Below are 14,649 nucleotides of genomic sequence, written 5' to 3' on the forward strand. Positions count from 1 at the left end.
AAAATTAAAAACTTCATTGATAATAACATGTTTATTAAAAAATATAATATATACTACATAATTACAACCAATTTTATTATTCACAATAGATAATACACATAGGGAACACAATTTTGTTTCTTTTTAGTTTTAAATTGCACATTATTTTTAATTTTATAACAAAAAAACGTGTCAATTTTAATCAATAGAACAAAACGTGGATTTTCGAATATATACTACATATTTACAGCTAAATCTTAATATTCACAATTAACACACAATATGATGTCTAGTTGTAAATTGCACATTATTATTTATAAAATAACAAGAAAGTGACAATTTTAATTTTTATTTTATTATTAATAATCATGGATTTTTGTAATTTTACATATAAATAATACAATACATATTTAAAACAAAACATTCGCAAAATAATACGTAAATAAGACAATAAATATTGATTCCGTTGACTAGTTTTAAATTGCAATTATAATTTATAATACATGTTACAATTTTAATAAATAAAAGTATAAATTTCATTAACTCAAATCATTTAGTTATTTTTTTTCTCAATAAGTTACCGGGCGCAAATATATTTATCACTTGACTGATGGAATTATTTAGTATTAACTTATATAAATACTAGTGAATATTTGTATCAAAAATAGAAAAAGAACCAGTAAACTTTCATCACACACAAAGAAAAATTTGTTCAGGATACGTAAGTTGCATTGGTCTGAAATTGCTGGCGAAAATAAGTACAATGAAATCAATGGATTTTAATAGTTGTGTCTAAAGATGTATGAACCTTTCTATGCGAAAGGGGATATAAGAAAACCTATAAGAGAGTATAATAATTAGCTTGGCTTATATTTATCCCACAGAAAATAAAATAAAACGGAACAAAAGAAAAAACAGTTGTGAAAAATACGTCTATGGATGAGGATTACTTTGTTAAGTATTCCTCGTTAATGCATTTATATCTAACAGATAATATGAGTACAATAATAAGTCAGTAAATGCAATTGAATATAAAAGTATTAATGTTTGAACACTTTCGTGGCCAGTGATGCATATGTGGCATCATGGGTTGGACCATTGGCGGCCACATAACGGTTGGACCGTTCTTGGCTGCGGGTCCAGCATATACATCATACATCGTGTGAAATCAGCTAAGATTCAAGTGTTTTAAATCAATTTTTTTTTTTTTAAATATTGTAATGGGAGGGCCCCTTCGTAATATGATACACGACAGTAAAATCTAGAATAGCTGGCCTTGATCTTGCCTTACAGTCTTTGGTAATAAAAGCTGGAGACGACCTCAAAACATATGTTTGTATTATATGCCAGTGTATTATTGTTTCCAGTGAAATTATAATAATAAATTTCAAAATTTATTTAAAAAAATCATTTTTCAAAAAAAAATCATTTCCTGAACAGTTGTTCTCAATGTTCAAGGTTGAAAACAGCTTCCCAATATATAATTCATGTTTATTGGTTCATTTTACGCACAATGCCAAAAAATCTTTATTATAGAACGATTACTTTAAAAGTTTTAGCGATTTTTCAAAAAAGTAAAAAATACATAAAAAAATCGCTGGTCATTAGCGTAAGTTTGTAGCAATTTTATGCGGCCTTTATAGTGTTAATTAATTTATATTTAACAAGTATGAGTACGATAATGAGTCATTAAGCAAATCCAATTGAATATAAAAGTATTATTGTATGAGAAAAAGTATTATTTTACCTGTATATTTGTACCGGTAACATGAGATATTCAATACAGTTGGTATAATCTCAGAAATACCCATTTTTAAATATTCCCATGTGATACAAAAAAGGCAGTAGTATATTTTATAAATTTAAAGTACATTGCCATACATATGTATATATCGGTGATTCCCACTAGAACTTCGAAAAGGACGGCAAAGCGCATTAAGGAGGCAAATAAAATCATTTGGCAGGCTACATCGTTACATTGTTGTACTACAATTATATTATGGCACGCTGTAAACAAACTTTTTGTATTGTTAAATAAACTGCTAACAAAAAATTTCTAAACCGCTTCGCTAGCCTCATAGTGGGGGGCACTAATATATCCATTACAACAAGTTTTAAATTCATTTGTGCAAATACCAGCTCCACTTGTGTATGAAACTTCAAAGTACACATATATACAAATTATTGGAGCTCGTAGTGGGTTAAAAGAACCCAACAAAAAATACACGAATTTGTACTATTTACTAACTATTATATCGGCTCTCTGATGAATGTATGCTGGAGTGCATGCGAGACGGTGGCACGGCGAGCAGGATCGACTATGAGCATGTCCTCGAGTAACTGCTTCAGCTGCTCTAACTTTTGTATATGATCTGGAGGCAGATCTCTCGTGCCGGCCAACTCCTTCAACAGATCCCTCGTTGGATTTAAACACGACATTGTGACGATTTTCTCCTATGTACAAATTGAAATGTTAAAATGTGAACCAAAGACAAATATAAATATCAACAACGAAGCAACTGACCCTTTCTGTAACTTTGTCGACTTCACGATAAAGAAAATCACAGTTGGTGTTGAAGTGTTGGGCCTTGAACATGCTCTTCCTGATCAACTTGTGCGGTACCTTACCCTTTAGTTCCATAATGAACTTGAGCATTTGGTTGTTCGACTGTCCGCTGAAGAGTATTTTCCCCGTAGAAAGTTCGTAGATACTGCAAGCCACCGACCACATATCGATGCCATAGTCGTAAGGTATTCCAAGTATAATTTCAGGAGCCCGATAAAATCTAGACGCCAAATACGGTGTCAGTTGATTATCTTTGATGCTCGATGCGGATCCAAAATCGCACAGCTTCAACATTGCTTTACTTTCATTCACAAGAATATTATCAGGTTTTATATCTGAAAATAATAAGAAATATTTTTTAATAAGACAAAAACTTCCCTGTAATAATTTTTAACATATGCTGTTTTTACAACGGGTGTTTGGCTCAATTAAAAATACTAAATTCAGAGTGGATAAAACTAATACAAATTCTACTTTAACCCTTCTACTACAGTTCGAAATTTGTTAATATGTGGGGGGGGGGGGGCACCTATTCATGCTATATTTTTTAAAATATTATGGTTCAAAAAATTTCAGTGAATTACAGCCTTAAATTATTCTAAATAAGGACATTATTAGGCTTAAACTGTAAACAAAAAGTTTGACGATCATCTTAAGAAATATCTAAAGTATGAATTAATTAATTAATAGTATGTGAAAGAGTACAAAAGCAAAATTAAATAATAACATGGAACTTGTCAATATTGAACTGGGTCAGGATAATGTAACATACATCATCGATGGTGATTTCTTGTGCATCGCGTTGTATGGAGCAAAGATGGTACTTTCTCCATCGTTCTCAATACCGTCAACTATTTGCAAATACATTTCGGTTCAAATATTGTTATTGTATTCGGCACTTACTCAGACTACAGTAAAAACAAAAGCAATAGAGGAGCATCTGAACAACAAAAGACCACCATCATTGTTGGAGAAGATGTTGATCTGGTGGTTATTTAAATAAGACGAACCTAATTATATCAGCAAGAAATTTTCTGAAAGAAAATTGACAAAGGAAATTTAGAGACATGCATGTATTAATCTAAAAGCTTTGACAAATATCCACGTTCTAAAGAACATATTTTATTTTGACACAATATCTGCAGTGTTTAAGAAAGGAAAACTGCAAATTATAAAAATGTTCGAGAAACATCCCGATTTGTACCAACCAACTATATTATTTCAACTGGAAAACTGCCCTCCAAATATTATTTGAAAATGGTCCAAAATCAGAACCTAGTATTGAAAATTTAATGTACACATAATTCACCAAATCAACCAAACTCAAGAGACCGGTGCAAATATCATTTCTTTCACCTACGCGTGAAGCAGCTGTCGGCATATCAATCGGATCTACTTCTAGATCCAAACTTGGTTAGGAAAGGATTTACAGCCTGAGAAATGGAGGTGGGTTTTACAGAACAAGAACGACAACATTATTGCCGCCAGCACCGGAGGAACTATTGAATAGAATCTTCTGCAATTGCAAGAAAGGTTGTGGCGCCAACTGTGGAAAGTAGGGTTACAATGCTCTTAAGTTTGTGGCCAGTGTCAAGGACAAGTATGCTTCATCGCTTCATCAAAATCATTTGACTTTGATGGAGAAAGTGAACTTATTCCCGTAGTCCTCAAGTCAAATGTGACGAAAAACGGGCATGACGATAATGATCCGGAAATTGAATTTGGGCGACCAGAAGAAGACCACGACGAAAAAGAGGTATATTGAGAAGTATATTCAGAGGGGGACCGAGTAGCTTCTGATACCATCCACTAGGAGTTTGTTTGGGCACATTTTGTGTGAAAAGTGCACGATTACGTCTACGATTATTTCAAACTCAGTTTCACCAGGAAAGTAAATTACAATTGCAAACTTGACAGGTCTCATCTCAATCGAAAAAGGCCCAAAAATTCTAGCAAACATAGACTCCAACAAAGAACGCATTATAGTTACAAAGCAAGGAGTAAAAAAAATATTAGCTTGATACGAAGAAATATTTTTTGAAGTAACTCATTTATTTTTTAATATTTTGTATTAGTATGTATAAGGAACTGCAATTTTACTAAATATTTTTCTTCTAAACTAGTGTTTTTATTAATCCTTGGCCCCAATAAATCAAAATTAATATGTATTTATATACAATGTTGTACCACAACTTACGCGTAACTATGGGGTGTTAGGTATGCCGATGGGTTAAGAATTGAAATGATTAAAATGTATAAAAATTAAAAAAATACCTGCATGTAGTATTTCTGCTTTCTTTAAAAGCTTGAGTGCCAACAGCAGCTGCTGAGCATAACTGCGTACAGCTTTAACGTTCAATCCGCACCCACCCCCATATTTTTTCAAAACTTCACGTAAGTTCATGGTGAGTGGCTCGAGAACTAGACACAAATGGCGTCTATGAAAGAATTGACACCGCAAACGGACACAATGCATTTTGTCTTCAGGATCCAAGTCGTTAAGTTTCTTCAACATTTCCAACTCTCTAAGGCCGGTTTGGTGCCTGAAAAAATTTACGTATACAACTTGAAACGTTACGTACGATTAGTTAATTGCAAATAAATTGCATATTACTTACATAATTTCATTATTGCGAATGATCTTGATAGCCACATCGCTTCCGCTCCTTGCTTGATCTCTTGCCCTTATGACGTTTGAAAACACACCTTGTCCAGTGTAACCATACACGTGATATCGATTGTCCAAAATCTCGCCAATACGAACCCTAGAATGACACCATAAGATTTATTTACACTATAATTGCTGTTGCACGACATATGTAAATTTTATATACTGATGAGTACAGATCGATTTTCTCACTTTTACTCAAATATGTAACTTTTTGTAAACAAAATCGGTGATCTTCAACAGTGCTTGTGTCTTGTGCTCTTTTCATTAATGTGGTATTTTTTGTTTTGATATTTTTAACCCTAAATCAACGATGGGAGTGAATTAAAAATACCCTACATTATACCTTGAGTTCTAACATAATGCAACCAAAATAGTTAAAAACATCTGTGATGCAATTAAACTTTTAAATTATCATGTAGTTCAAAAAATTTCATTTGTGAAATTTTGACATTAACCCTTTGGACGCCAGTGACGTGCCTGCAAGCCAAAGCTGTCGGACCGTCAAACGCCAGCGCGTGCAGGCACGCAAATGTTATTACAGACACATTTATTAATAAATTTGATTTTTTTTCGTTAATTTAATACAGAGACATCTATTAAATGGAATGTTATCGTTAAAATGTGCAATTTTTGAACCATTCTTTTATTATTTACGATCGAGCATACAGACGTTGTTAAGGCTGCTACAATATTTTTTTAAAATGATAAAAAAAAACACAATGTTTTGTAAAAAAAACATTTTTTGAATTTGAATTTTGTTTTTGTTTATATTATAACATTATTGCCATATTTACTATTTTTTAAATTTTTTTGACAAAGTTGAAAATTTTTAAATATATGAAGTAGCTGCCATTTTGATAAAAGATTTTGATTAAAACAACGGAAATTATTGTGTCCCATACAAATATTAAAAACAACCAAAAACATATAATATAAATAACATACAATATAAATTACATATAATATTTGTGTGTGGCAGCCCTGACAGTGGTTTTTAAAACTTGTTATTTCTGTGCTTTTTTTCACTTTTATGTTAAAATTAATAAAAAGGAAAGTAAACAGTGATTTTCCAGGTAAATAATGTTTCTCTTTCATAATAATTTAAAGGGTTGAAAATAGTGGCCTACAGAGCAAATTAATAGAAATTTGCTTGGCGTTGAACAGGTTAAATGTCTACCAGGGATAGGTTAATTTAGTTATTGATAGTAATAGAAAAAAACAAAAATAATTAAAATTATTCATGTCCCTGAATTTAAAAATAGCTTTACTATTAATTATCACTAACATAAATATTAAAATGTATATACTTTATTATAAGAGACGATCTGTATGTGTTTTATTTCATTTTAAAGTTCTATACCTCTAAAAAACATTTTTATATGATATGCATAAATAATAAGTTTTTACCAGGGCTGTGGAGTCGTTAAAAAAAAAACACGACTCCTATTTTTGGTGTTCGTCTACACTTTTATATGCATATGCTATACACATTCATTATTACGCAATTCAAATTTCATAAATTTCATAATTAAAAAAAATGCATTTTATATAAAAAAATGTTCGGGGTCGCTCATTTTTCACGACTCCGACTCCGACTCCAACTCCGGCCAAAACACCACGACTCCATGACTCCAACTCCGACTCCGACTCCGACTCCACAGCCCTGGTTTTTACAAATGTGTATCTCCAAAGGAAGTGCGTTTGTGTTTTTCATTGTATTTGTTAGTAGTTTGTTTGTTTGCATTGTGCAAATATCGACACGTAGACACATTTTTATTTTCTTGGTATGCAATTCAGTTTATTAATAACTGATTTCATTATGACAAATATATGTGGGATATATTCATAGAAAAAATTTCAACACTGCCTTAATGAGAATTTTTTTTTGTAAAGCTTTATCTTATCTTTTTGGCAAAATCTTGTTGAACATTTATCTGAATTTAAATTTTTACTTTTATCACCAGTCGATTTAAGATAAAAGTTGTACCTGTAATAACCATCTGCATCGTCCCAATTATCGGTAAGAGCCGGATTTTCTGACTGCTTATGAGAGTTGTGATGCATGAGTCCGAAGCTCGGCGACTGTAAAAAAATACCATTAGTAAATTTTATCAGGTGTACATTAAAATGACAAATTTCTAATTACGTCATTATTCTCGACGTTGTCCTGTTCAGCAAACATATCCCAATTCTTCGCAATGGTGGTGGTGGTCATCGTCGATTTGGACTTAGGTTGGGCATTGGTCGTATTGCTCTTGCCGTTAGTGGCTAGTGTGCTCTTCTCGTCCAATGCTATTCTCTTCCGATCTCCGCTTTCAACCGTATGTTTCTCGTCCGGTGACTTTTTTTGCAAACTCGGCGAAGACAAGACTTCGTGAGCATTTTGCACACTGACTGCGTGATTATCCTTACTGTGAGATTTATTATCATTTACGCCCAAGCGCTAAAAAACAATGAAACACGCTGAGCTTAGAGCATTTACCAAAAGCACAAAAATAAATAACTGGACATTATATACCTTCAACAGTTGTTCACGCCTCTCTCGTCGTTTTTCAATTATTTGTTCTTCGGTTTCTTCATCCTCGGTATCGTAAGTGATATCGATCTCGTCGCTAGAGCTATCCGCTTCTGCTTTAAACCCTTCGCTCAATGAATCCTGGGTTAAATTAAAACAACAAATTAAATCACAGATCACTACAGTAAAAATAAAGAATAAAATAATACAAACCTTGAATTTGTCAGTTTTCTTAGAAGAGTCATTACCCGTTCTGTGTCTTTTCCTATAAGTGTAATCGTTCTCTCTATCCCTATGAGATTTACCATCGTAGCGGTATTTATCTCTGGAATATAGCGGAGAAAGGCTTCGTTTGCGATGATAATCCCTATTATCTTTCAGCCGGTCCTTTTCTCTATTTCTGTATTTCACAAGGTCGTCCCTGTCGCGCCGCCTTTGTCTGTCCCTGTCTACTTCTTTCTCCCTATCTTTTTCCGAATCTTTCCTGTAGTCTCTCTCTTTTCTATCGCTCACTGTCTTAACGCTGTCTTCAACCGTACGCCGCTTCTTATCCTCTCGATTTAGTAAATTACGCAAGTCTTCTGTCTCTCTCTTCTTGGGAGGCTCTTCTTTCTTTTTCGAAGACTTTTTTTCTTTTATTTTCATTTTGCATACAGATTTGTCATCTTCGCTAGAATCGTCTAATAATATCACAGTTCTTGCCGGCTTACCGGTGGCGTTTTTGGCGCTTTTTTCAGAAGACTCGCCGCCTGATTCCGTCAAATAAGCCCCCAGCCTCGCTTGTAGTAACTTTTTACGCTTCATCAACTCGTCTAAATTCAGCTCGTCGTCGAACGACCGATGTTTCTCGTTTTCCGAATCCGACAACACCACTGCGGCACCCCCTTCAGTCTTGTTTTCGAGATACTTTTTTGCCTTTCGCTCGTTGCGGCTCTTGGTCGCCAGACAGGTGAGCTGTAATCCACCGCTAGGCGCGACCGGCTGCGTGTCTCGCTTTTTCGGGGACGACGCATCATCAGAGTCCAAAGCATGCTTTGTGTGCTTCTTGTGTTTCTTTTTCTCTTTCTTGTCGACGACGATCTTGCGCGACGACTTCTTATGCTTTTGTTTTTTGGACTTTTTAGTTCCATTCTCTAAAACTGTGATCTCTATGATATCTTTATCAGAAGACATTGATTGCTCTTAATCTGAAAACGATAATAAAACACAAAAAATTACACATTGGCAAAACTCCAACGAACCCAAATTCCCTTTACAAACTTAATATGTAAGAGATTAAGTAGAATAAAACGCATTTGCAACGCCATATGTGCACATATGAATTAAAAATATTAATATGCAGAAGAATCCACAATCTATATAATAATGAGAACCTTCGAAACTTGAGGTATAGGCTATTTTAGCTAAGCTTTAGTATGTAAACATTGATAGCACAATCGAGCGTCACACAAGCATCTCCAAATTGCAAAACTATCAGCGAAAACCATGAGACTTTTAAAGACGTCGACATACCGCTAAATGTGACAAGGATATGTCTTATAGGTTAAAATAAGCAGTATGCTGAGTCAAACGCCTATTAATCATGTAATAGAATCCTACAAACTAATAACTAATGTAAAAAATAAATTACGTTACACGCGCTATAAATTAAACGCATTTAATCTATAATATTTAGAAATGAGGGTGTATTCTCATACTCCGTATCACAAGTACTAAATAATTCATAACAGCAATGGGCGATTAGGAAGGAATGAGTTTATTTATATATCGCATGGAATGTCTTAAGATGGATATATAATGTGCATTAAGAAAAACGTAATTATTGACACTATTGCATTATCATAAAATAATTTACATATATAATTACACTATTAAAAGCAAACTCATCTAGTTTGTTTTGAATCATCATTAGCAGTTCAATATCATGGATAAGTGGTTTTCCCATTGCAATCCTCAACAATTTTGTGATACAATAACAAAACAAACCTTTAGCGATATATAACAATGTCAATTATTGTCCTTTTAACATAAAACGAAGGAAACACTAGTTCCTATGGGACCTTCTGTTGTTTAGGACACAAGGACACAAATGTTAGCTTTTGTCTTGACTTTTTTGCAATCATTTAATGGAATTAAGTTTCGAGCGGTGATGAATATGTAAATATATTGGAATGTATATGTTTAATGGAGAATGTTTGTTTAATTTTAGTGAAAACAATAGCATTGAGGCTAATTTAAATGATCTAGACATTTTAATATACGGTTAATTTCTACCGTGTTTTATATATTACGATAAAGGCAATGAGAGTTTGGCCAAAAATACCATAAGAATATCAGGAGCCTGTCATTAACACACTATTTTAAGCAATTAAAATAGTGTGCTAATGACAAAATTATCATCATATTTCAACAGCTAGGTCTTCTAGAATTGAAAGGGTTTGACAAAAAATTCGCGAGTAATACATTCCGTATTGATAAAGAGGTTACTACATAGTTCAAAGTTATTAATAACTTTTCAATTGTTATTACGAGGAACAAAAAAAACGTGAACCGCAAGAACTAATGAGGAAAAACTTCAGAGTATTGAAGGCGAATCGTTATACATTTTTAATAGTAGTAGTGTTTTAAAAATCAATTTCTAGTTTAATTGAGAGTCAATCGCAAAATAGTACAAAAGACAGTTTCACCAAAACTGGATGTTGTTACTTTTTCGATGAATCCAATACAGCAGGCAAACATAATACGCATACACATATTCAATTATGTGCATAAGACATATAAGATAACACATATACAAAATTATTTAAAAAAATTAGCAATGGCCGAAATTTTAACTATTTTGTTCTGCTTGTATTTTTTAAATACTTAGTTCGAAACAAACAAAATGGCCGACTTTGTAACTACGTTTACGATGAGACGCCGCGTGACGTCACCGCATGATTTGAGGTTATGTGCGGGGTCGACGCGGCCGGGCGCTCCGGGGGCCGCGTCGACCGACCACATAGTAGCGAGCAAAGGTGCGCGGGGTCAGGAGCTGACATATTATAAGAGCATTACCAATCCTCTGCACGTCGCATCCGTCCAGCCAACGACCAAAATGACGGAAGGCGCTGGAGTCCGCCGGGCGTCGAGTCACGAAACTGCGGCTAGTGCGCAAGCGTCAACAGCTGCCGACAGTTTCGAATCAAACCAAGTAGGCGCCGACTGTCACGTTTCTAACTCGCCAAAGCGCGTTCGTTCACTATTCGAAATTAATATCAGCGACGCGCGTGCAAACCGGCGACGACTCGAATTTTGATTCGAACATGGCCGCGCTCGGGGTGGGGATGGACACTTCTCCACGCATGCGCACTGAGAAAAACACTGACGCTCATCTCATTGTGCGCACTAGCTAACGCGCTAGGTGTTGCCACATTTAAAATACATCAAACGTATTTTTTTTCACAGAAGCAAGGCCGACTCAACACGATTAAAAACCGATTAAAATTTAAGTTTAATTTCGCAAAATTAAGAAAAACTCTTATTATATATACGATTATAAATACGAAAAAATCTTATTATACATACAATTTTAATTAAACAACAGTATTGTTAAGGTGATCAAATGTCCTCATTTGAGAATTGTCCTCATAAATTGTGTACCCCTTTTATCCTGTTGTCCTTTTTTTCATTTACAAAAATCTTTAAATTTACAAAAATTTTCGAGGTAACATTTTTTTAGTATCCTCCTTTGATATTTTCAAAAGCTAGTCACCTTAGTTTTATATACAACAGTATATGTAGAAAAAAATCAGATTGATCATACTTATCCCAACTAGAGTATCTAAAAATAGACTAACATAGAATAGCACTTATGCTTTGTGAAAATGCTGTTGAGCTTGCAAAATCACTATCTTTAATTTACTTTAAGGAAAATCCAAGGTCTTTAAAAATATTTCTAAAACATTGCTATCTGTTATATGAAAGTCTAATCGAAATGCACAAATGATAACATATTTTTTTATACACTGGATTCGTCATCATCCATGCAAGAAGTAAAAAATATTGTAAAGATAATAATCTTGAATTTAATATTTTTTTGCTAGTTGACAATGCACCAATTCATCCACTACGTGAGTATAATGCAAACATTAAAATAACGTTCTTTTTACAGAATTGAGTTAATCAGATTTTGAAAATATCATAGAAGGACAGTAAAAATTAAAAAGGCATATTGAATTTTTTCGAGAAGAATAAATTATTGTAGGAGGTAAAAAAATGTCATCAATTTTGTTTGAGGAGGACAAATTGTTGCGGGAGCTCAAAAAACGTCATTTCAGATTTCAGCACAATCCTTGGCAAAGGAGGACGTTTTTTATTCAACCTATGAATCAATGTGTACATACGTTCAATCCTTTATTGCATACAGTGCCATATATTCGCTCCATCATTTGGATCCCAGGCGTAATGAATCAATGTAATGAATTGAAGCTGGAAAAAGTACAACGTAAATTTCTTCGATATTTATACTTGAAGGAATACGGGTATTATCCGTTCTTGTTTCCCAGTGCTTTTATTTTGGAAGCCCTGGGATACGTTTCTTTGTCGACTCGCAGAAGTGTTTATGTAATTAAACACTTCTGGAAATTGCTCAAGGGCATCTTAGACAATCCTTCAGTGCTCGAGCAGCTTCAAATGTGGGCTCCTGAAGGTGGTTATAGTTCTCGGTCGCGTCCACTATTCTTGCCTGTGTAGAACTGGAGCACTTGCCAACTCTTCTCTGGCCAAGGCTATTTATCTGCTCAATTCTGTCCATAGTAATATTGACATTTTCTCTTGCACATATGGAGTTTTGGTTCAGTTCCTATGGGACAATGCACACATGTTAAGGTGATTTGTGTCTGTTGTTTTGTCTTGTTTATATTTGTATGTATTATGATGTATTAGTACTTTTGACTATCGTGACGCATTAGGTTTGCCTGTCAGGTCACGATGGTTATAATTTTAATAAATAAATAAATAAATATTGCCTCGCAAGTTAATTTACAAAATCTTTTTCTTTTGATTATTTCTTATCTTTCTGCATACGGTAACATAATTGTGACCACTTTGCCATCAGGCATCGAAACCAGAAATTGTGGTAATACACTACACGTTTTAAAAAAATATATCGAGGAACGTTAAATATTTTAAAGTAAATTTAAAAATATACTGATTAATTTTACAATCGTTAACATATTATAAATGAGATTTCCTTACAAGACCAAATATGGCATTACATGCAGTAAAGGTTATGATGAAATTGCCATATCTGGCACTCCGTGCATTGGGTGTTATAAATATGCATAGCCGCTACATATAATATTCTTTATTTTTAGGTAAATAGATCCTAACATTTTTTATTGACACAAGTGTTTTTTTAACATACCCAATACAGATCAAGACAAGTATTTGGCAGATGATATTGGATTATGTTTTTTTCGCAAAACAATAAAAAAAACTGTATCTCACATCATAATAAATGAAACATTGGAATCAGAATAAGAAAAAGATCCACTAGAATTACAAACAACCGCTATAAGCTAAAAGGGACAAGAAAGAATTAAAGCAAAGAAGAAAATTACATAAAATGGATAGCATTTATTGGATCAGAAACACTGCCAACAGATATAACAAATCTTGAAAATCTATGTTTATTCATGCAGCATTAACTGTTCTGACTAATGCTAAAATATTTATAAAGTAAATAATTTATTGCCCATTTATATTTATAAATGTTGTAATATTTTTGTATTCATATGATCGTCCTATATATTTATTCTGACCGTATGCTATTTTTATTCAAACTAATAATATTTATTTGCCCCTAAATAACATAATTGTGACTAGGCTGTTAATAATATTCTGCCCGAAATTTGAATTTAAATTCTGACCATTTAATTTCTTGCCTTTATTTCATTCGAAAGACGAAAAAGTGTTGTGGGTGTAAATTGAGAATATGTTTTTCAAGTCTGGCAGCATTGCAAAAGCGCCGGCTGTCACGTTTGTCATTGTGTTATTTGTTTACCTGCATGTTTAAATAAATACATATTTATGTTTCTTAACACGTCGTCAATCGCTCATAATACATTTACGTCATTGGTCGTACCTGAGCGAATAACCAACTTTCTCTGTTACTCGCGTGGCGTCTGAAACTAAAACACACGTAAAAAGTGCGATAAATGGAGGTATAAATAAGGTGACCAAACGTCATCATTTAAGGAAGATTGTTCTTAAAAAAATAATTTAATTTGTCCTCGAACGAAAATGTCCGAGGTGACATTTTTCAGTATTTTTCAGCATCCTAAACGAACAAAACTTCCAAAATGACCTATTGTTTTTATCTCCCTAAAATACAGAAATAGCCTTTTTCTTTTTGGTGTTCTAACTTTTTAATTAGTTAACGTTTTAACGTCAAATTTGAAATACAGTTTCATAATGATTTATTTTTTTTTCACAATGGTAAAATCAGTAAATGTCAAACTTTAGATGTCATATAAATAAAATTAAAAATAAATTCGTGTTCAGTGTCACCAAATATACAAATTTTTAAAATAAAAACAATACAGATTATGATAAAAACAAGAATATATAACTTTGAGACCTATGCAATAATTTCTTTCTTTTTAATACTTTACGGTCGATTTACGCGGCAATATGCGCACAACCGTTCAACTTTGACAGTTGACAGCGAAGAAATGTCGATACATCGGCACATGCTTTGATCCTAGTTTCTAAAGAATTGTATCAATAACAATGATCTATTTCTGTGACTCCTAACCGATGGTATTGAAATAATACAATTATTGTTTTTAACACCTTGGGGTAACCTGTTGGGTTACGATGGTCTTAATTTAAGTTAAATAAATAAATAAGTTTACAACAATATTTCTCAATAAA

General features: G+C 33.2%; 1 protein-coding gene across 1 annotated transcript; it reads right to left on the bottom strand.

Moving 5' to 3' along the window:
* Positions 1-16: 16 nt before the first annotated feature.
* On the bottom strand, positions 17-11,096 carry Prp4k (Pre-mRNA processing factor 4 kinase). Its single transcript, XM_088188440.1, has 9 exons — positions 10,789-11,096; positions 7,945-8,918; positions 7,735-7,872; positions 7,363-7,659; positions 7,204-7,298; positions 5,164-5,310; positions 4,820-5,088; positions 2,504-2,880; positions 17-2,433 (listed from the first exon to the last, which is right to left on the bottom strand). The coding sequence occupies exons 2-9, from the start codon at positions 8,902-8,904 to the stop codon at positions 2,230-2,232; spliced, it is 2,487 nt and encodes an 828-aa protein (XP_088044566.1). The 5' UTR covers positions 8,905-8,918; positions 10,789-11,096; the 3' UTR covers positions 17-2,229.
* Positions 11,097-14,649: the final 3,553 nt, after the last annotated feature.

Source organism: Plectrocnemia conspersa, unplaced genomic scaffold, assembly GCF_051122295.1.
Source record: "Plectrocnemia conspersa isolate PC_06_02 unplaced genomic scaffold, ASM5112229v1 ptg000006l, whole genome shotgun sequence".
Taxonomy (NCBI): domain Eukaryota; kingdom Metazoa; phylum Arthropoda; class Insecta; order Trichoptera; family Polycentropodidae; genus Plectrocnemia; species Plectrocnemia conspersa.

What these genes read in the sequence shown, in the direction of transcription:
- Prp4k (XM_088188440.1), bottom strand. Translation starts at nt 8,904, where the DNA reads ATGTCTTCTGATAAAGATATCATAGAGATCACAGTTTTAGAGAATGGA. An exon ending in AGAAAACTGACAAATTCAAG is followed by an intron (nt 7,873 to 7,944) that starts GTTTGTATTATT and finishes AATTTAACCCAG; the next exon opens with GATTCATTGAGCGAAGGGTT. An exon ending in ACAACGTCGAGAATAATGAC is followed by an intron (nt 7,299 to 7,362) that starts GTAATTAGAAAT and finishes ATTTTTTTACAG; the next exon opens with TCGCCGAGCTTCGGACTCAT.